The following is a 23,185-nucleotide window of genomic DNA, read 5'->3' on the forward strand; positions in this document are numbered from 1 at the left end:
TACATATCAGTGCATCTACAGAGCTGTGCATATATTAAGTATTGGTGGTTTCATGGATACCAGTATTGTGGTCGATGACATTCTTGAGAATGGAGTCCATGAATGCTTTGAGTGCTAATGGATCTTCGCTGCACTCATTGGTCGGGCTAAATATTGATCAGGAATCCACTATTGAAAGCACTCAGTAGTTTACATTAAGCTGAAATAGCAGCTAATCAGGGAGATTCTGGTGTTGAATTTCCAGTTAGTTTGCTCTCATTGGTGGAATCTGATAAACTGAAAAGTTTTCTCAAATTGATCCCAAATGAGTGTTCAGGGAAAACAGCGTTATATGACTGTGATCTTCAAAATGCTCTAAATAAAATGCAATGATAGCACGAACCAAACATTTAAAATAGCTTTAATTATTAGACACACTCGTATAATTTACATACTTCATGATATATATCGCCCACATCAATGAACATAATCTGTTAATTTTTGAACATTTTGACTTTACAAGGAAAAAAAGACAAACATTTTTTCTAGAAGGCATATTGCATAACAAAATAAAGCTTAACTTTATTGATTCAGCTGAACTGCAGTCAGTCTCTCTGGCCTTTGTCTTTTAATCCTCTAGATTTTGTTTAGCTTAAGTCAGGTTTTGGACCTGGGTCAGCACCCAGCATGCACCCAGTAGGGTTTGATTCAGTTCTCTTGCATTTACTTTGAACATTCTGAGATGTGAACAAATACACAGAAACATGAGACTAAAATATAAAAGAACCTTAAAAGAAGGAAATGCTGTCAGCTATCTAGAGACCCATATCAGTCCCAGGATAAATTGTGCTTGGGTGTTGTGTATGCATAAGAGGAAGGAAGAAAACAGCAAGACTCTGGGAGTGGAAGCTTCCTTTTAGCTGCACGCTGTGCACTCGGCTCACTGTTTATCCGCTGACTCTGCCTCCAGAGAGACACACCAGTTTGCCTTCTCACTTTTCAAAAATGGGTAAAAAATGGCAGAAAAAGGCCTCTTGGGCGAATTTTAGGTGGCTGAAAGAGAGGATAGCTGAGCTTTATACCAAGGGTGAAGCAGGAAATGTCAAAAAAACAGAAATGAGCAATTTCCTCTGCAGCATTCCCCCCAAAATGCAGAATTCGTATCATTTTTAAAGTAATAGAAGAGCAATGAATGGGTGATACTGAATTTTATTTTTGCCTCTTGAGGACACTAAAAGTTCTGTTCTCTGCTTTAAAAAATGGACTTTGGGGCTTTGATGTGGTTATCACTGGGAAGTACAGATCACAATTTTTAGATACAGTGAGAAAGATCTGTGTTTTGCATTTCATGTGTTTAACATACATAGGGGGCTGTCTACAATGATTACATGTGTCACATGTAATCTGTCACTGGTACTCAACAGACTGGATTAAAAATGAGTTCTAAAACAGAATCACTTAAAAAGTATCATATTTTTAAAAGTCTTTTACATTGTTACTAACTACATTTGATACTTTTTTTATGAACTGACCTTACGTATAATGGTCAAATAATTTGGATGTCTGCTGTCTGCATTTATCACAGATTTTATCTCACCTGCTTTCATTTAGACTGTACTGCTATGCTGTTACTGGCACTGCAGTAAACATTGTTTTATGTAGCCACTAGAGCTCAAGCCTGCTTGGCCTCATTGTCATGGCAACCATGTTCGTGTGGGTATCCGCTCGTCTATGTAATCACACTGTTTGTCTTGCACCCAGAATAGCCAGAGGAGGTATTCTGAAGCCAAAAGCACCTGAAGCCAATGCAAACACGTTGCGCACCGGCCATCTGATAAATCTTGGACACAGAGAGAGCAGAAGAGAAGGATTTACGATCTGCCCAGTGATGTTCACCTTCATACCCTATGAAAAATTCTAGAAAGAAAGAGGACATTTCTCTCATTCTAGATTAAAAGTATTTTTCACAAGATTTTCAGAACTTAGTAACACTTCCATTGTTGCTAATGCACACAGCCGTTATCATCTCACTTTAAAAAACAGTCAGATCACAAGCAGTTCCCCCTGGCACCTAAACTGTCAACACTCTCTGCCAAGGAGAGGTTTAAAACATCGTCCATTTTCCAAATGTTCCAACTGTGCCCAGTGAAAACACATTAAACCATTAGAGGACAGAGTATAACTTCAGAAAGACACACTATAGCTTCATATAATGTGTTTTACAGGCTCATTCCCTGAACTAAACGTAGTTTTTTTTCCCCATATGCCTCCGCTAATTTGGAAAACAAACCACAAACTGGCGGAGCAGACATTTTTTTGGCATGTTGCATAGCTTTACAGCCAGCATATGTTAAAAAGGGAAATGGTTTCAAATGACTTCATGTCTATACTGTGGTCGGAGGATATACCATGGCTGAAGTAACTATCCTGGGATGGAGAGATGCTCTGCTTGGCTTTAGGGATAAAAAAGATGGGATTTTTAACATCTTCACAGTCAGTTCAAGGTTGAGCTTCATCTCACTTTTCCTCCCTATTCTCGAGGACTAGCCTACAGTCACTGCGTCTGTGGTGCCGGCTGTATGGTGCTGTCTTCGGTGAGAAGGCATTGTGTGCGCATGATGTGTGTTGGCACTGACTGAACATTTCCATGAAACCAGTGTGGTGGTGGAAAGTAGGACGAAAAGAAAAGCAGGAGGAGAGAGGAAACACTTCAGTGGCTAAAACAAATGGAGCTGTTGAGTTTAAGAACATGATTAAATTAGGATGGAGGGAATTGACGCCAAGTCATCACATTCTCTTTTCTAATAGTACACTTGGGAGAATTTTGTATCCAAAATTTGAGCCAGATAGGCTATTTTATCACATATCATTTCATTAATCTAGAATGTCTTTTCTAAATTATGTCAACGAAAATAGAGCTTTTACCAGAAAGCGAACTTGTCCTATCTAGCTAAAGTGACACTGACTGGCAGCAGGTTACGTACAAAAGCTCAGGTCACAACTTGCACGTTTACTCTTTATTATTATCCTATGACAGTTAGTCATGAAATTTTGCCTCCAGCATCTACAGCCAATATTATCCAAGGCCTCAGTAACACAGGCCTACAGACCACTTGCTGACAACCAAGAAAAATGGGTGTTTCATAGTAACATTTATTGCTAAATTGCACTTACGCAGGTCTAGAGCCCGGCTAGCTCCTCGGGTCATCGGAATATAATGTCTATAGCCTGACTGTTTGACAAATGGTTGCTTGATGTTGCTTTTAAATTGATTGCAAAGAGACACATGCTGCTGCATTTAAAACCTTGCGATTACTTTGGTCACATGCAGACCGCCATGGTTACCTCTAATTTGCATGTGAAATGCCAACACTTGCTGCTTGCTGAGCAGTACTGAACAGTGCGACACACAAAATACTGTTCACCTCCAAAGTAAAACCAGTCTGTGTCTTCCATACAAACCATGGACAACTGCAGGAGCCTGCTAACTACCAGAGGAATTGCAAGGAGCTGGAGGCTTGAGGCCTGTGCAACTGAGCCTTTATGTAGCTTCCTGTGTGCATTTTTAAACTCCTCCTTACTTGATATTTTTTCCAAAATAAATAAGTCATAGTGTTATGGTCAGTGCAGAAAAATTTTATAGCTAGCAATAGTGAAATGAGAAGCTAACTCTCGTGTATCTGAGCCCCAAACTGCATATGTGGCATGTGAAAATAGAATCTGTGACCATTCAGATACAAAATGGCTGCATGAATAGTCATCTGGTTGTTTCAAAGAAAAATGAAATGTTATGTTGTTATGGAACCAAGATGACTGAAATGTGCAGAAAGTATGAAAAATGCCCATTTGTGTTGGAACCAGTATCAAAGCTCATATTTTATCAACACTCATATTTAATAGTTTCAAACACTTCCAGGCACTGAAAGAAACTGGACAGATTATGTAATATGTTCCCCTCCATTTACCACATGTGTTGCACCATCCCTGCACCATTAACATGAATAACTGCAGACTGGTGAGTGATGTAGTTACATTGTGATGAGTAAGCTGAAAAAATCTGCGATCCTTTGGGATTCATCTATTCTTATTCATACCTGGGAGGCCGGCTGTGTCTTTCTCTCGCACATGCACATAAAAAAAACGGAACAACAATTCCTTCATTAGTAGCACTGTCATCTATTGAAGATCAGACAGTATTATTAAATTTCAGTTGCTGAGAAGAGGCTGCTTATGTAAGCCAGCAGACAGCCTTCAGGAAATATTGCTTTTCTTCACTGATTGTGTTCAGTCTTCCGCGTACTGCTCACAAATCAACCAATAAAGATGTCAGCACAGGGCAAGCAATATCCACCCAGCCAGCATAACACATTTACCAGTCGATACTGAATAGCACACAGACTTTTGGTCTAGCTATTTGTACACGCAAGCAAAGCCCACGGAGAGGCAAAACTAATAAAAGATTATCATCACAACAGTGCAGTCATCTCAGGGAACAAACAGGCATATGTAGTTAAGGTTTACACCAATCAGGCACAACATTTGCTTTAAAGAAAACTAATACAGGTTAGCGTAATTGTCAAAACAGAAGAAAGATTTTCATCCAAAGTCAAGATTTGCCTATAACCAGTCACAACTAGTAACCAGTGCACTGGTAGCTGTACTACAACTCAGTGACTATACAATCATGCACATGTTTGGTAACGCACTGAAGGGATTAGCTTCACAAAGACACAAATGCTATCACTGGCACTTTTTTTGTTTTTTAATGTGTTAAACTTTTATCTCAGTGCTTCGTCTTCTATTGCAAGTTTGACATATTTTCTAGTGCTGATCAGGAAAGTGTTTGGGGATAAACAGTTGGGGAGAAAATCACATTGTTTCTCTATTTTTTGTTGAAACAATAAGGCGGTCATTAACCACTGGAAGAGTAGTGATATATTATCAATAAACAAGGATCAATATAGCAATCTTTATTTAGGATTTCAATGAGAGGTTGATTTTACACTATTACTGCTCAACACGTTCTCACTCCCAAAGCGTAACACTAGGTGACAAATCGTCAGTATATTATGCTTTCGGCTGCCCAACACGTCCCTATATTATGAGTTTGGAAAACATGAGAACTGTCTGGAATGACTCTACATATGTATGTTTAATTTGTTTAAATCGCACAATCTGGCGCGTAGCTTAGAAACGCGGAAGGTCACCTTTCGCGTTTCCATGGAACGCCTCGGGACGTGACAAATCGTTAGTATATTATGCGTCGGGAGTGACTCTACTACTATCTTATATGCAGTACACTGGGGTTCATAAAAGCTGTTGTTTGTGGAGTGCGGTAGTCATTCCCAACCTCAGGGTCAGGCCCCTTCAAATGGGCCCTGAGGTAAATTTGAAGAGCTCAGAAGAAACAAAAGAGTTAAATACACAAAACATTTGGTTATTTCTCATCACACATTTGCTTTTGATTTGTGAAATACACACAATATGGGCAAAAGTACCGGCCCACCCACACATTACACCAACAGGAGCTGCTCAGCCATTGAAATGATGCCATGAAGCTCCTGGCACACAGATGTTGTGCTGATGTTAATATCACAGGAGGTTTGAAAGTCTGCAACTGCTGAGTCAGATGAGCATTGGTGACTTTTATACCAGGTGCACTTTTAGCAGTTGGTAACTTTATGTGGTCTACCACTTTGAGGCTGTGTTGCTGTGGTTCCCAAACACTTTCGTGTTACAACCTGACGTATTGCAACAGTGGTACAGCGGTATCCTGTTACAGTACCATGCTTGAATTCCTTAGAACAACTCACTCTTTCACAAATGTTTGTAAAGGAAGACTGCATGGTTAGGTGCTTGATGTTATAGAGTTAGAACAATGAAACTAAAAACACCTGAAGGATTAAGGGACTCTGTGGCCCGATACGTTTGTCTATATATATTGCATTAAATCTTCTGCTCTAATACCTCTACAAACTAGTCCAGGAGTACATTTTTTATCGTCTGGCACAGCTACATTTACCTTATTACCCAGAAACTATCACCATAACTGAATAATTTTTCATTTGAAGAGGATAAAAGATAAAAAGTTGGGAATTACTTTCATACAGAATCCACAAAATGTTAAATTGATTATACAAAGTAACTAATAATAACTAGTTTTTGTAAAGGTTCAGAATTAATATATTGGTGGCAATATTGTTCCTAGATTATTTTTTAAAAAGTCAAAGTCAAGGCAAAGTTTCAATTTTGACTTGCCGATAAAGTATGTGTCAAACCATCTGAAGTCATGTTTCAGCTCTCTGGCAGATCGTCTCACTGTGCTTTATTTTTCAGGAAAACAAAATAACGTAAAAGAAAAGAAACTGAAATAATATCAGGGATTGTTAAAAAGACCCTGAGGAAAATCTGTGACACAGGATTTTAAAGTTGATTTTGTGAGGCACCCCTGTTTGGCTATATATGGTCCAAAATCCCTTAATACTGACATCAATGTTTTATAGGAAGTTAGTGCAGTTACAGGAAGGAACAAAAGAAGAAACAGGTAATTGTCTCTCATACCCAGTGTCTTTCACCGGGGAAAGCCCCATTATGTGCCTTTCACAACATCAGTGCACTCTTCTTTTAATCTTCAGTGATCTGGGTTTTGATGTTGCAGAAGGAGTGTTCAATAGTGGCTTTAGTCCCTCTCTGTGATTATTCTTCTTACAAAAACGTCACATCTTCTTGCGACTGCACCCAGCGCCAGTGGGCGTCGTACTCCAGATGCATTTTGCCATTCATTTTGCACGTGTCCAAGTCAATCTTTCCATTTTTGTAAGGTTTAACTTTGGGGCTCTGGCTGGTTGCCAGTTTCTCACTGAGACAGGTGCGGGTCGGGCTGCCTCTTTGTGTGGTTGATTTCTCCAGGACACCATTAGCTTTAAGGCCTTGCGTTGGAGTACTGACCTTAAACATGGGGCTTCCCTTATCTGTCTCTGCAGTCTTGGTCCAGATAGGAGCACCTTGCTTGAGGCCCTCAGACTTGGCTTGTGGACAGCTGCCAGGAGCTGCTGGCTTCCCACTTTCAGTTCCTCCAGTTCCCTTCCCAATGGCAACATTCCCAGGTCCACCTTTCACTTCTGGAATAATTCCAACCCCAGTACCATTCTCACTTCCCACAGCACTAGACCCGGACTTCAGGCCTAACACGGGCCCTGACACCGCTGCAGTGGCTGTGGCCACGGAGCCTCCCACCATGCGGCCCCCAGCAGTAGCCTCTGAAACTAGAGGTGTGGTGGAGCAGATGACGGATTCGGAGCTGGAAGGGCAGTACTCATCCATGTCGTCTGCCAGCGTGTCCAGGTAGCTGCCAATGGAGATGTTGTCTAGCTTGTCATTGGGGTCCTGCAAGCTGCTCCAGGAGCCTCTCCAAGAGGTGTCGGGTCCCTCCCCCAGGCTGTACTGGCTGCTGGTGAGGCTGCTGCAGCGGCTGGTCAGTGTGCTGCGCTCCTCAAACAGCCATTTCACTGCTTCGATGCCCTCGTGCACCGCCAGCAGCTGTTGCAGGATCTTAACGTCCACCGAGCGCAAGTGAGCCTGCGGACACAAAAAAGGAGATATTCTAAATTTACAATAATGATGCATGCTTACTTTCACAGTGGTCATGTTTTGATAGTGTGCAATGTGCAACAAAAGAGAAATCTAAACAGATGTTGAACCTAGGAGACCGCACATATTTATGTAAAGCTGTCAGCTTTGGCTCTAGGGACAAGTGCAAACACCGTTATAATGCTATTAAACTATTCCAGATTACCCTAATTGGAAGAAACTAATAACAGAAACTGCCTGGAGTCCACAATACTAAAAATGGGAAACAAACAAAGTAAAGGTGGAGGGGAAACAAGGTTACAGATGGATATTACAAGGGAATGTGACTGAAGCTGAGTTTGTAGGAGAAGCTAGTGAGAGATGGAAATTTGATACAGTGGAAAGTAAGACGCATTAGTAAAGAAAGTCGAGAAAAAGACTTTTTTTCCTTTTCAGCTGACTTTTAAATGCTGTAAATGGTGCAAAGGATTCAAAAGTTAATCTACAACTTCTGTCATAAATAAATAAAGCAATAATTGCTTCAGCGGGCCTCTAGCAGCCATGGGTATCTTCAAATACAATATGTGTGTGGGAGGATAAGAAAGCTAAATGGTGACTTAGAAGGAGAAAGATGGCTGCAGTCATGGAAAATTCTTCCCTAGAATACATTTGCAGAAGTTCTCAAAGCAAAGTGCAGAGCCCAGAGGTGATATATGGCAACAACATTCAAAGCTCTGACCACTGAGATCACCTCGGCTTTGAGCCTTTGATTTCAAAGTATTCTTCAGTTTCCTCCTTATGTATCACTTTCTGCTGGTCTATTACTGTGCCCCGGGAGGCTGGCTGTATCCCTTTTTGGGAATCATTAAAATTTGTGGTAATTTATACATATTTGTGTATTTCATCTCAGATAATTTTGGGTCAGACAGACAAAATATACAATTATAGTTTTACAGTCTTTTTATATTTTATTTTACTACATCGCACTGTGAAAAGTGAAAGTCCTGCAAGTGTAACATTATGTATATTCCAGCGCTAACACAGCATTGGGATAATAAAGTGTTGAGTAAGTTTAACACCCCAAAAAACTCCGAGCAGAGGCCTCAGGCCACTAAGATCTTTCTGACCTTTTGGAGTTTAAGTGTAACAGTTTAATTGATCCTTATAAATCAATAAATCAGTCTGATGGAATGAATTGATTGATCCAACCTACTAAGTTACTCATGTTTATCAGTTCTGATGAAAACACTGGCAGAAGAATTAAGAAAGCTGCTCTATGGGGTGTTTAAAAGCCTGACGTTCTTCCATCCAGATGGAAAATGGTGCACGTGAGCATGAATTAATATGTCTCATACTTCGTTTCTATGCATAGGTAGTGGCTGACCTTTGGATAAGCCATTCACTGTTTAAGACCACACCACAGGCTGCTTGGTATAAAAAAAGGAAAGAAAGAAAAAGCTATGGCAAATTCAATCCACTGATGTTGAGTGGTTTTCCTCCATCTTCCTCAGTATCAAACCAGCAGGAAGCTGATCGACATCAGTGGTTTCTAAACTGGGTATTAAGAAAAGATCATTTCTGCCCCGTTTTTTCCTCTAAGACTGCTGAATACTTTGACCTCTTGAATCTTTCTAAAAGTGTGGTTTGACTCAGCTGCAGGAGGGAGAGGTAGGGCAGGATGGTTCAGGGAGCAGAGTCAGGGTGGGTTGATTGGCACAGCTGTCACATACTGGCTCATCAGTCTCTCCTTCTTATGCCGTAACATGCTCGAACCTTGGGCTGCACCACAGGCCAACCACAGAGTCCGGCTCTGTGCATCATGATTAAAAAAACGTAACCAACAATTGTCAAACTCATCAATGGGAAGCAGCAGTTTTAATCACTGCATGCTCAAAGTTGGTTGGTGCCCATCACCTAAAGAATACTAACTTTCTCTTTGAGCTTACCACATTTGCTCAAAAACCTTTTACTTAGTCTGTGCCGTGAAAGATTGAAATGGCTCACGTGACTTGTAGAACATAACCACAGCATGACTAAACCATAACCAGACCTTATCCAGAGTGTAATTTTAACTGTGGAGAAAACACACAAGATTGAACTTATGGGAACCAGCTTTTTTGTTGATTATCACAAGTAAACACAGGCAACACACTTCAGAAGAAAAAAAATGTGGATATGAGATGAAATAGAAGGGTTTCATTTTACTTTCTTTACTGGAGGAGAATTGAGCTGTGTGGTCAATGTTCTGGTAAATGCTGAAGCCAAAGTCAGTGGTTATGCTAAATTACACAGGCAGACACAGCTCTAATACACACACACACACACACACATATATATATATATGTATATACAGCTTTTTGTTCATGAATATGTGGGTATGAACCCACCGGCATCCTGGCACACACAAGTTTTGGGGTGGGGCTCAAGGCTTGAGGTTTTTGGCTGGCAGAGACCGAGTGCTTAATGAGGGTGGCAATAAAAGTAGCTCCGTGCCTGTCAGCGCTGAGGTGGCACAATGCTAACAAAGCTATGAGCTCCACCAGTCTATGAACACTTTGCTGCAGAACTACACTGACTTTAACTGTTGCTGTCGCAACAGGTCATTTTTTTTTCTGCGATATTAATTTGGGTAACTTGGGTGGTTGGTTAGAGATGATATTTTTATACTGTGTATTAACCAAATTCACCAATGCATGAAATTAAAACAAGTTATACACCAGAGATGCATTTGAGTATGTAATTTTACACAAGCAGAGGGACCATCTGTGAGTGGCCTTGCTGCCACACCTTAGCTTTTTGGGGGGATAATAATTCTTCTGTAAGGCTACTGCCTCTGAAATACAACTAGATATATGGCATTTGCTCTTAACACAATATCTCAGAAAGTGTTAGTGGAAAATCTTCAATAAAAATGTAAAAGAAATCATCTTTGTCATCTCAACTCTGCATGCCTTCTTTACTGAGGTCACAAAATAGATTAGTTGCCTACAAATCAACATATTAAAATATGCAAAGTTTTTTCGTAATGAAATTTAAACAATGACAGCCACGTGTTCCAGCTTTTTGCTAAAAGTGAAATCCATCATGTTTGTGTCAGCTGTTTCCTGCTTTGTTTGCTCTGCTGCTCTTCAAGTGGGACTTGTTTCAATCCCCACTATATTCATTACTTTGAGACTGATTTGAAGCATTTAATTACACAACAAAGTCAAGCGTGCACATCAAAGAAAGGATGAAAAAGGTCGAAGTGGGGCCAACAAAGTTTAATGTGAATGGGACTAAGCAGCCTTAAGGATTTAATATCATTAATCATGTTTTTTGCATTTCCTGAAACATCGGTACATCGCCAAACACACTCCTGCTTCCTTACTCAGCATGAAGCCACGCACCAGCTGGCAGACCCACAGGTTTCTGGAAAGCTAATTTTCCTGCCTTTTATATTATCAAATAAGACAAGTACCTGCACTCTGCAAACAAGTCAAACTCGTTGTTTCATATTAAAAGATTTCTGGTGCAGAAGAAAGACTTCATTTGTTTTGGATCCCTGCTAAAATCTTTGTAATATTTATCCGCCTCAGGAAATATTTATTACTGTGTAATGAAAGCACAAAAAGTACTGCTTCATAAAGTGTCAAAATATACGTCATAATAACATCATTAGGTATCTTTATCTTTAGCTCTCCACATTAACAGTGAAATAAATAACTTGAAGACGTGTTTCTGGTATCTGATCAGTTAATTAACAAAAAAAACCCAAAAAACACAACACAGACAAACCAACAGTGTAAATGAGTACTTGTGGTCTTAAAATGTGCAAATACTGTAGCTGGAGCACACGGTGCCCACAGTGAGACGTGAGGAAAATCTTTTAGCTCTAAGAATATCAACAGAAGAAGACGACTGATGGCAACACTTGAGTGATCTCATCTGAGGGAATTTAATTGTTGAAGGGTTTCCTTCTCTAACGTTGCTTTGATCCCTTTCAGAGTCAACAGAACAAATGGAGAACCGCAATGTGCCCCGAAATGCTTTCAGCGTTCTGAACCTTACAACGAGAACACGTTATAATTGTTGGACAATTTACTACTCTAGATATTCACCTTTTTGACTTTTTTTTTCCTTCAGTACTTTTATGGACACCATTTTCTGTCAAGCTGTGGGGATGAGAGTGTTGAGCACGCGTAGTGATTAATACGCAGAGACCCTTGCAGAGACCCTCTAGTCTCCTCTAGTCTTCTTCCTGTTCTCTTTCAGACATGATGATTGAGTTGGCATTTCATGTTATGTTGATTTTGTTTGTGCACATATGTATGTGTGTGAATAAATGAATGTATATGTGTATTTATTTGTTTTTTTGCTTTACATGTCCGAAATTAAAGTTTATCATCATCATCATCCTGTAGATTGTGATAGGGTATGATCCATGACGCACACTGTCCCATGTGGCTTCCTATCATCTCACAGCAACCTAACAGATTGCTGAATTACTGCCAGCTGGAATACCAGCAACATAAACACAGTCACTGCTCTCTCTCTCTCTTTCGTATCCCCTGGTGCCCGTGTCTGCTGTTTCACCTTCCCAATCTAACTCGGGCCCTCAGACATACTGCGTCCTTGCAGAGACCCTCTAGTCTCCATTAGGCAGCAGAAGGTCAGCCCTGGCCCTCCATAACTCGCCAGCTGCTCCATCTGTCTGCATTCATGTCTGAATGCCATTCTTACTGTTCCTTTTCTTCTTTCTTACTACAGGACAGAATGCTGAATGGCAACATGCGAGATTTCACCGTAAGCACAAGTAAAGCCAAGTGAAGATCACTGTCTTATGAAATAGCAACGCAAACTACAAAGAAATGCTGAATTTTGGCCCTCATGGAGCATAATATGCAAGTCAATGGATACAAAGAGGAGCAGAGGCTCATTCTTCAAAGCTGATGTAGCCCCTTCTCTGTTTGTCCATCTACTTCCTGCAAACATTACTGTCTAAACCTGCTGTCACATAAGAAGAAATGAAGCCTGGACAGAAGACCTACCAGGCTCTCTGATATTATGGTTACAAGCAACAAAATGAGATGGAGAGAAAACAGGAAACAAAATTGTGGTGGAGGAATAAAAGAGCTGCAGGTCACTCAGGAATAATTGAATTTAACAAAACCCTGTACTGACTGTGACATCAGTGACAGCATAGCCAGTAGCCAGTTAGAGAAAGAAGCCTGAGATTAAACAGACTGGATTTTGATTCCCTACAGCTCAGCTCTGCACGGAGAGCTGACTTTGCACTGACATTCATCTGCCCAGAGGTGGAAGACAGAGAGAGGCTGACATGGGAAAGCTAAAGTGAATAAAAAAGGAGGAGTTAGCAAAAAGTAAGGACATACCTCGAGCAACAGCATAACATTTGCCCTTTGGTAGCTTAAAATACAGATGCTGATCATTAATAAAATGCACAAAGCAGCTTATATATAAAAGGCCCTTCAGTGTGTGTGTCTCTGTGTGTGTGTGTGTAAGGCTTAGTGCCAGTCTTCTCTGGCTTTAAAGGAGTGTCTCTATCCAGTAAATCTGTTTAGATCAGTGAAGTGGAGAGTGGAGATTGCTGGAGACGAATGCGAAAGGCAGATGCTTTCAAACTGCTCCCGCAGAGATGAACAGCAGCACTAAAATCATTCACAGCAACATTTATCTGCCTTCAGCTCTTTCCCCACCAAATCAAGTCATGAGCCGAGCCGGCGACAAACGTGTTCTGAAGTCACCCGTTACTGCAAACACATGAACACATTTGTCTGGAAGCAGTTACATAACACACTACTCTGCTAGAGTCAGTAATCACACTACAGCTACAGTATAATAAATCATTTAGAGCAGCTGCATCGAATATCTGATGAATTCTTTGTTCGTTTTTTTGTAGTATTACAGTTTTCTTGAACAAATATAGTAACTGCCAACTCAGGTTCACTTGTGTGATGACTTGCATTATTTTCAGATTTCTTAATTGTTAAACTGTATTGTTTTTAGGTTTTGAACTAGCTGGGTATCATTTGGGCAAAGAAACGTGTCCGTATCTTTCGCTTTCCTGAATAATGATCCTACGTCACTGTTTGGTGACTCTAAGCTGGCTGTCTTAAAAGTCTCTGATGATCCATGTCTATCATCCAAGTAACAGGAAATAGGATGTTAATGACCATAACAATTTTAAAGGCTAATTTTAAAGATCTGTAGTTTCGTTTTGATTTATATTTTGTACTTTAGGCCAATCGAATCAGTGTGTTTTTCTGGACTTGAGAGTTATGCAACATGTTTGTTTAAATCAAAGACGTACTGTATTAGAAATGTAACATGACTTCTTGTTTTTCCTGCTATTTAACAAGAGTAACACTTCAATATTAGTGGTAACGTACACACACACACACACACACTCACACACACACACACACACACACACACACACACACACACACACACACACACACACACACACACACACACACACACACACACAAATATGCACAGTGTTGATCTTACACAGGCAGATGCTGCAGCCCACCAATGCCACACAGTGTGGTTATGGATACAAAGTAACAGATGAATGAGGAACAGAAGGGTCCACACAAACACACACTTTCAGAGTGGAAAAAGAAGCAGTTTATAGCCGACTCATTAACATCCCGCCTGTTCGTTTGAGCTTATCAGCATGGCAGAAAATGTTGGGGAAGAAAACAACATGGTGACTTTGCTAGGCTGTGTGCACGACTGTGTGCACGAGAGAGCTCTTCCATTTAGTATCTCCCTGCAGCCTCTGAGCACACACATTAGTACTGCACATCTTACTAAGCAGATTTCAGATGATGCTCCCATCTCTTCTTCTGCACTCTCATTACACAGCACCACTCACACAGATGAAATAACCATGCACACTTGCATGCGCACACACGCACGCGGGCACACACACACACTCACATACTGGAGCAGCCCGGACTGTACTGAAAGTTTCACTCCCTAGAGTTAGAAAACGGTTCTTCATCACTATCACTTCTCTCTCTGTCCTCCCGCTTCTGCAAAAAAACTTGATAAATGACTAAAACTACTAACAGTCCAGCATGCTTCTATAGTCTTAACAGATTTCCAGCAAGTCTGGATGCCTTGTGAATACAAATGTGGGCTAAATATGCAATTAGGTTAGGTACTATACAACCTACAACAGCAGCTGAGCTTTCTTCTGTACACACTAACCCACTAACACTCATTTATTCATTTATATTCTGATTTATATCTAAATATTGCCATGTTTACAATACATATATGTATTATGAGAAGAAAAAAAACACCTTAAAACTCAGACTTTTTGCTTTTTAGAGCTAACACATCCATTACTACGGGGTGGCTGTAGCTCAGGTGGCAGTCCTTAGGGACTGAGTAAAGCGCTATACAAATGCAGGCCATTTACCATTTACCATTACAATGCGCCTTTCTGGTCACAAAATTACAGACAGGCAAGCTGCAACTACAGAACCCATGTGATGTTCACACTAAACCTCCCGCGTATGCGTATTTCCGTTGACATTGTGGTCAACATGTCCAGAGATCAGCTATGACTCAGATGTAGGACTACATATGCACTTGGCCCAGATGTGATGTGAAAAAGGGTTTTTTAAGACTTCTGTGGGAAAAAAAGGAAAAAACAATCTGAGTCATTCACACACACCACTTCTGAAAAAATAAAAAAAGGTTTTGTGATCCATCTTCCAATGGATTCACACGAGCCTACATCAGTTAGTTCTCAGACCACACCCGTCACCAAAAGCCCTGAACTGATACAACAACCTAAGAGCGAGCGTTTTATTACTCACCAGCTATTTAAGCTAACCTAAGATATACACACACACAGGCTCAAGGAATACGAGCCTAATTCAAACTCAAAGACATGTGGCAGAAAATACTAAACAAATGTGACGATGACAGCCGATCATCTTTCTTTCTGAAAACTTTGTTTACACCAAGCAAGCGAACTTAAGACACATGCTGCCACCATCATGAGTCCTGGAGTGAAATCAGCTTCTATTTCTACCATGCGACCAAACTGCTAATGTGTTTTTGGATGTTTGAATGTAACCAATGTGTTTTGGAGCGACTCTTTCAGAAAACAGCTTGTTTGGTTTGGAAGTTCGGTTGTGGCAGCGCACACGCTCTTGTGTCACAACCACAGATGGGGAGACGGGGTGCATGCCTGCATCTGCCGCAGGAATGTATGACATACATGAACATGGTTGGGGGGGCAACTGTAGAGTGGTGCATTATTGCTACAGACCTCCACTGTTTGACGCGAGGTGGGGTTGATGTAAACCAGAAAACAGAGAAGTACTTGTTGAACGGAAGCTCTGCTGTTGAAGAAATAATCAGTTCTGAAGAAACACAGAGCGGCCTGCTGTGGATAAACGAGGGATGGAATCATTTAATAAGAGAAACTGAAAAACAGTCTTGTTCAGAGGTATGATATGAGTATGTATCACACCAAAATTAAGCCCAGTGGACTGAAGATAGAAATGTATGCAATATGTTAAAAATTACTTTCTATAAATGGTGCAAGCGCAGCTAGACAATAGGAAGAGAGCGCCTTCACCACGGTCCTGTGTGCATTTTTACCTCCACTTATTTCCAAACAAAGTGCAGCTGCTGGCAGAGCAAAGAGCAGCTTGAATTATTGAATGAGTGGATACAAGGGGCCTTCACATTTTATTACTCAAGTCCAGTCAAAGTAAAATTACATCTGTTGCATTTAGTCACAATCAAATTCATCGAATGTAGACTCCTGATTTTCTTCTTATACTACTTAGTATTATACTACTTAATAATAAGAGCAATGTTCATATTAAAATTTAGTTTGCACACATGTTAGGGGAGGCTGTAGCTCAGGAGGTAGAGCGGGTCACCTACTGATCGGCAGCTTGGTGGTTCGATCCCTGGCTCCTCCAGTCTGCATGTCAAGTATCCTTGGGCAAAATGCTAACCCCAAGTTGCTCTCCAATGCATCCATCGGAGTGTGAATGTAGTTAGAAAAAGCATTAAGCTTAAAGAAAGTGAATGTGTTGTATAGAGTGCTTTGAGTATAAAAGTGTGATATCAGTCCACAAATTCCAAATTATTTTTGTCATAATCGTACAGCGACAGCAAAGTCAATGTCACATCTTTAATTTTACCTCCTATGGCGATCCTAAGTGAAAACATTACCAAAGAATACAAGAAATGTACAGAAAGACACAGCAAGTGTTGCATTGGGTGTAAACGTAGAATTTAATTATGCTGGATTCAAAATACATTAATACTTCACTGACCTAACTGGCTAATTTTGACATGTTGATAACATAGTAATTACGTTATCTAAGACATTAAAGAGAGATTGATGCTAACATTTAGCTTTCCAAAAGCTGAAACATCCATTGGCAAGTATAATTCTTAAAGCAGGCGTATGTAACGTTTGCTACTCAGTGATAACAGCAGCCCCTGTAGCTTCAACTGGTAATAAAAGGCCTCTGGACTTTGGAGTCTTTTAAGCTCCAGTACTGAATTGTAGTGAAACAAATCATAGCAGCTGCTCGCGCAACGAACAATTCAATTCAGTTTCATTTATATAGTGCCAAATCAAAATACAAGTAACTTCAAGGCACTTTATATTGTGAGGTAAAGACCCCACAATAATTCTCAGAAAACCCCAACAATCAGACGACCCCACTATATGAAAGCAGTTGGAGACTGGAGACAGTGGGAAGGAAAAACTCCCCTTTAAAAGGAAGAAACATCCAGCAGACCAGGCTCACGGAGGGGCACCCATGTGCCGTGAAACACAAAATCGTCATCTTGATATGGAATAGAATTTGTTGGTTTACTCTTCATCCACCTAACTTTAGGAACATTTTAGCCACAAACAGCCATAAGAGAAAAGTTGGCATCTATTGCAAGTTATTAGAATAAAGTAATCCTGCTCTTGCTTTGTGTCTAACCAGCAGCTAAACCACTTGATTTTGTGTCATGTAGGCATAATCTGCCGAGCTCTGCCCTCAGTGTCTCCTTAGAAATGTACTTTCCTGGAAAACTGTATACATTCTCCCAAGTTACATACAGACTGACACTTTTGAGGGAAGGAGTGGGAACAAATGAGATGCTACTGGTGCTGTTACGAGTCAGCGAACTCAGAAATCATGCTGAGGCTGGTATTATTCCCAACATTAAGGTAAAACACTTACTTATTATAGCTTTAAATGTGTGAGCCCACACAATAATTAAGGAATATCCAAAAAGCTGAGGTTAGTGAGCTTACCGGAGGCCTAACAATTAGCAGGGGCCCTAAAAGCATCCTTAAATCTCACTGTCCTAAAGTATCATTCATCACCAGAGGCACGGGATAAGAAAATTATTTGGCATTTAGCGCTTTCTGAAATACAGATTATATGGTCATTTTAAAGAATGCTGACATTTTGCAGTGAGTCCCACTGTGGGCTCTGAGCGCACAGTGGGAGCAGGAAGGACGACTTGGAGTATAAAACACAGTCATTTATTTTTTCTCAGCTGTCAAGTGGAGCGTTACACTACAGTTTATTGTGTTAGGCTAGTGATCATGTGAACATGACGTGGTTTAGGTTCATCTGGTCAAAATTATACTGTTATACTACTTTATGGATTGTTACTTATACATTCAGTTATTTTAATATAAAGAGTTGAACAGAAAACAAGAACTTAATAAAGAGAAGTAAGGAAATTTTAAAAATGGCATGCTGTATAGTCAGATAACATGTTAAGTACCTCTGTCTCTGGGCTCTCAGGAGTTGTGCAGGCTTCTGTACCTGCACATAATTTCAGATACACCCCAGCAATGACAACCCGATCTGCTGATAAATGTTCAAGTACTCGAAACAAGGCTGTCTGCCGGAGCCGAGCCGGGCTCAGCATTCATCGTCATAATGACAGCTCTGTACCTGGCTGACTTTCGTGAATGACACATCCTGGAAAACAAGAGTCTGCCACGCATCCTGCGGGCACATATATGAGAACTGTGGATTCTTACCATCTCCATCTTCAGTTTTCTTATCTTTTCATCCAAACTCTTCATCCCGGTCTCTTTACCGGTGTCGTGCGCGAGGGCCAGCTTGGCGTCTGCCCGGAGAGAGGACGACTCTTCCCGCATCCACCTGAGCAAACCCTCGGGGGTCTTCCGGCCGATTTTCGCCTCTATGTCTTTGAGGTCTGGGATGCTCTCGCTGACAGTACCTTCGTCCATCGCCATGAGTGTTTTTACACCGATAAGATCCGCAGGACAAAGATTACGTCCTTCGGGTTCCTCGGAGATTGTTCCCTGTCAAGCTGCGAGAGTCACTTCCTATAGGCTTGTATGGCATCCTATGCGACTGCTGCTGAGTTGGACTGCGCCAGGCAAGGAAAACTGTTTGACAGTATCAACACAGCAGTGTGAGCTTATTCCAGCAGTATGATACAGAGAGAAATCCTCGATATGTGGGTTATTTTAACTCAGTCATCATGTTGTGTTAAATTGATGAAGCCTCTGTATCTAAACTGCTGATGGTCATCAAGTGATAGCGGAGGGGGGAAATCCAATTTGTTGCTTTCCCCTCCTTGATTGGTTCCTTTACAGCTGTAAATGCAGTCTGATCTCCGGAGTCCCGAGTCCTGAGCTGCAGCTCGGTGAGGCTGGTGTTTGGGATCTGTACGCTGAGCCACACTGCGCAGATTCCACCTGCATGATGACAGCGATCAGGAACCGCAGAGTGGGAGAGGAGACCCGATAGCGTCAAGTCACCAGCGATAACCCTCGGTAGCTTCCGGGAAAACTTTCAAAATACAATCTGTGTGAAAGCTCTGTACCGGAGAAAACGGTGAACTACCAAAATAAAACGACAAGCACAAAGTAAAACAAAAACAACAAAAAAGTCCTTTTATCCTCCTTTCTGCACAAAGACGTCTGTGCGTTTTATAAGAAGAAGATAAGCTTGTTAATATTGATACTCCAATCAAGTTATATATGTGAACATCAACCAGTTATATGTGTGAGCATCATGGAACAGAAACATAATCTAAACATAGTCATGAAAGGCGACCTTTGGGTGAAGATGTGATGTCTGTATCCATCTGCCTGTTGTCCACATTTATGCAGGCAAAAGGACAAAAGCACAAGATGAAGCTCTTATTTTTGCTTTTGCCTTTTTGTGAAAAACTTGATAGCTTTTCCTCCACGCAAAAATTAAGTGGGCATTAATAAACTATTAAAAAGGACTAATCTAAACATCTGAAATGCCCTAAAAAGACAAAAGCAGTGGGCCACCGACACATTACACTCAGGGAGCTGCTCAGTAATGGAAACGCATGGCATGATGCTCCCAGTGCTTAATTTTGTTTGGAACTCAGCAGTAGTGAGTCAGCAAAGGTTTAGCAACTTTTACAACTGTGAGCGTCGTCGACTCTGCTCCCTTGCTCTACGTGGTCTGCCACTTTATGGTTAAGTTGCTGTGGTTTCTAGATGTCTCCACATTGTAATAATACCACTCAGAGTTGATCATGGATATCTAGGAGGGAAGAAATTTCACAAATGAACTTGTTGTAATGGCAGCATCCCGTTACAGCACCACACTGGAATTCAGTGAGCTCTTTAGAGCGACCCATTCTCTCACAAATGCTTGTAAAGACAGATTGCACGGCTTTCATAAAGCTAAAAACACCTGAATTCAAAGATTAAAAGATGTGGACTCATAGTTTTGTCCATTGTGCACTAAAAAGAAAAGCAAGGCTCTTCTTTGAACACAGCAGGTGATGGTGTGACCATGTATGGAAGGCCCCAAGTGCCAAAATGAATAGAAAATATAATTAATGATGCATTAATTAATTAAAATGGGAGCTAATTAAATATTTTTTAATGTTTTCATTTAAATTAATTAAATCAAAAATATTTGGTCAAATGTTTAATAATGTATTTTAGAATTTATTTTAGAATTTATTTTAGAATTCGTGGTCCGCTGTAACTTAGAAGCTTTTAACATGGGTCACCGCCCAAGAGAAGGAATGAAGAGTCTAATCAGTGTAATGAAATACAACAGATCTCTGTGGCAAAGGCCGGATTACTTTACTCTTAATACACTAAACACACACTTACTCATACCCTGTGTCTCTATATGGAAACTTTCTCCCGGCCCACACAAACTCAGCCCAGGCAGACTTTTCCTTAACGGGCCTGGACCCCCTCATGTGGAACTGGAGCTCAGGTTAAAGCTTGTGGTTAAAAGACCAGTGGGTCAATGTTTTGGAACAAAGGAGATTAAATGCTGCTGTCAAGGACAATTCAATAAGATCCACAGCAGGCACAGGTTTTCCACCAAGTTTTTGTTTTCCTTATGGCTTTGGATGTATAACTGGATTTTTGTTTTCCAGGCGCTAACAAATAAAGATACATATCAAAAAATGTAAGAAAGAAAGGAACGATTATAGTCATCCTTTTCAGTAATTGTTTTCTGCTATAACTTACTGAAAATGCTGCATTCTTATTACAAATGTCTGTCACAACCAGAGACACCACAAAGACACATTCAGTGGCATAATCTGCAGTCAGGAAGGGCCTCTGGAGAGCTGAAGAGATGCTTTTCACTGTGAACACTTGCTCGGGCTGCCAGGATGAAGCTGACTGTGAGTGGAAATACAGTTGTAGTGGACAGCAATGAAGTGAGATGCAAAGGCAGGGGTTTCCAAATATTAGCAGCTAGTGATTGTGCATGTCTGTCTCAGACGGACAAAATGGAAGACTCTACTTAGGAAAGGTAGGGGGGGCTAAATTTGTAGCAAATAAAAATGGGTTAATAGCTGGATTAAGGCTGTCTCATTCTTTCTGAAATGGCATGAAGATTAAGCTTGGATATAAGACTATGTCTACTTTTCATTATTTAAGCTACGTTGATTCTAGAACCAGTATTTTGCACTGATTGTAATGGTTTAACAAAAGCTGAGGAGAGAGCAGCTTGGAGAGATCTCTGGTTTAATGACACTTTCCTGTGTATTCAGTCTCACATCTCATTGGAGGCTCCAAGCATCCTAACTCGACTGCAGAAATGAATTTAAAGACCCTTAATGAAATGTACACAGGTGCAGCTTTCACAAAAAATGCTATATTTGTGCAAAAATGTGATGCTGTTTGTCAGGCTGAGTGTTGGTTTTGCATATGTCAGTCATAATACACTGTCTGTGCATGAGGTTAAGACTGACATCAAAACAATTAAGGAGGTTAACAGGGTGTTAGTCTACAAGCAAAACATGTTGCATTTGAAACATCTATTATAATCTCAATTTAGGTGGGAGTAAACAACAAAAGCCAGATGGGTGTTCTGGGGGGTCAGGTCACTATTATAAACCTCTTTGTGTTTGTTAGATGAGAATTCAAAATGTATCACTAGCATGTGGTCACTTACGACAGAAATGCCTTTAAATTTGCTTCTTTGGGGCGTACAGTCATACAAACAGGCATCTGTAATCATTATGTTGCCATGCTATCAGCCTGGTATCCATGATGACCACCATGGCAACGGTTGTTGAGAGCAGAAAATTCTGATTTCTGCACACCCACGTGGTACAAATGGAAAAAAGGGCTGCCCACTGAGGGAGATCTACAGTACCAAATGCATGTTATACAACACTTTCTGATCGGTCGTTCAGAGGCATCAGCACTGTGCAAACCTGACTGAGGCCTTTGCATGTGGGTTTGAATGTTCTCTCTTTATTTGCGTGGGTTCGCCTCAAGCGCTCAAGTTTCCAGTCAAACTAAAATCTGCATGTTTAGGACTGCGGATAGTTTGCTCGCTGACCTTTGTGTAAACGCTCCCTCTTTGTTTTTCAAAAGTGCTGCAATTCAGAACCACAGCAAAGGATTTTAATGTTAGTTTGCTTATTTTGCAGTAACACTGGCCACTACGAGGAGTGGTGAAATACCATTACAACACCAGACATGTACAGTACATTTTCCACAAATGTGACCCCTGATCTGTAGGGAAACCTTCAAAACTTAATTTGGAAAGCTATCCTATCAAACTTAACTTAGTTTATGGTAAAAAATACTCATAAACTCATAAAGTTTATTTAACTTTAGCTCCTCCTGGGTGTCTTAAATTTTTATTGTTCATGTTAAATATTGATTTGTTACTACTGGAATTTACTTTCACAAAAACCAGAGATGCAACAAAACAGAGTATAAAGGGTTAAACAAACAGTAGAGCTCACAAAGACTACAGGGAGGCACAACAGGAACGTAACACAACAAAAAGCATGCACTAGTTACACACTGAGGGTTGACTGGAAATGGGAAACAGGGTAACTAGGAAACATGGTGAAAATAATCAAGACAAACGCAAAGAAGGAAGTAAAATTGACACAAGGTATGAAAAAAAAAACTGTAGCTAGAACTCGTGTAATAAAAATGAGCCTCAGTATTATAAAATATGAAAAAAAATTAAATTCAAATACAGAAAAACCTAAACACAAATCCAAAACTCACATTTGTTAACTAAAGATTCAAGTTTTAGACACAGCACATAATCCTGAGACTATGACACCCATTCCTATGCTGTTTCAAGCTTGGAGCTTTGCCTTTAGCTACGTTATCTGA

General features: G+C 40.5%; 1 protein-coding gene across 1 annotated transcript; it reads right to left on the reverse strand.

The window, feature by feature from the left end:
* Positions 1–578: 578 nt before the first annotated feature.
* On the reverse strand, positions 579–19,294 carry lurap1 (leucine rich adaptor protein 1). The gene is made up of 2 exons (XM_080887771.1): positions 18,596–19,294; positions 579–7,557 (listed from the first exon to the last, which is right to left on the reverse strand). Exons 1-2 carry the CDS (start codon positions 18,812–18,814, stop codon positions 6,685–6,687), a joined length of 1,092 nt encoding a protein of 363 aa, XP_080743897.1. The 5' UTR covers positions 18,815–19,294; the 3' UTR covers positions 579–6,684.
* Positions 19,295–23,185: the final 3,891 nt, after the last annotated feature.

The sequence above is a fragment of the Rhamphochromis sp. 'chilingali' genome (assembly GCF_963969265.1).
Source record: "Rhamphochromis sp. 'chilingali' genome assembly, chromosome: 7".
NCBI lineage: Eukaryota > Metazoa > Chordata > Actinopteri > Cichliformes > Cichlidae > Rhamphochromis > Rhamphochromis sp. 'chilingali'.

Excerpts from the sequence above, each read along its gene's own strand:
- lurap1 (XM_080887771.1), bottom strand. The coding sequence starts at position 18,814 with ATGGCGATGGACGAAGGTACTGTCAGCGAGAGCATCCCAGACCTCAAA. Across the intron at positions 7,558-18,595 it reads GAAAACTGAAGATGGAGATG|GCTCACTTGCGCTCGGTGGA; the intron begins GTAAGAATCCAC and ends TTGTGTCCGCAG.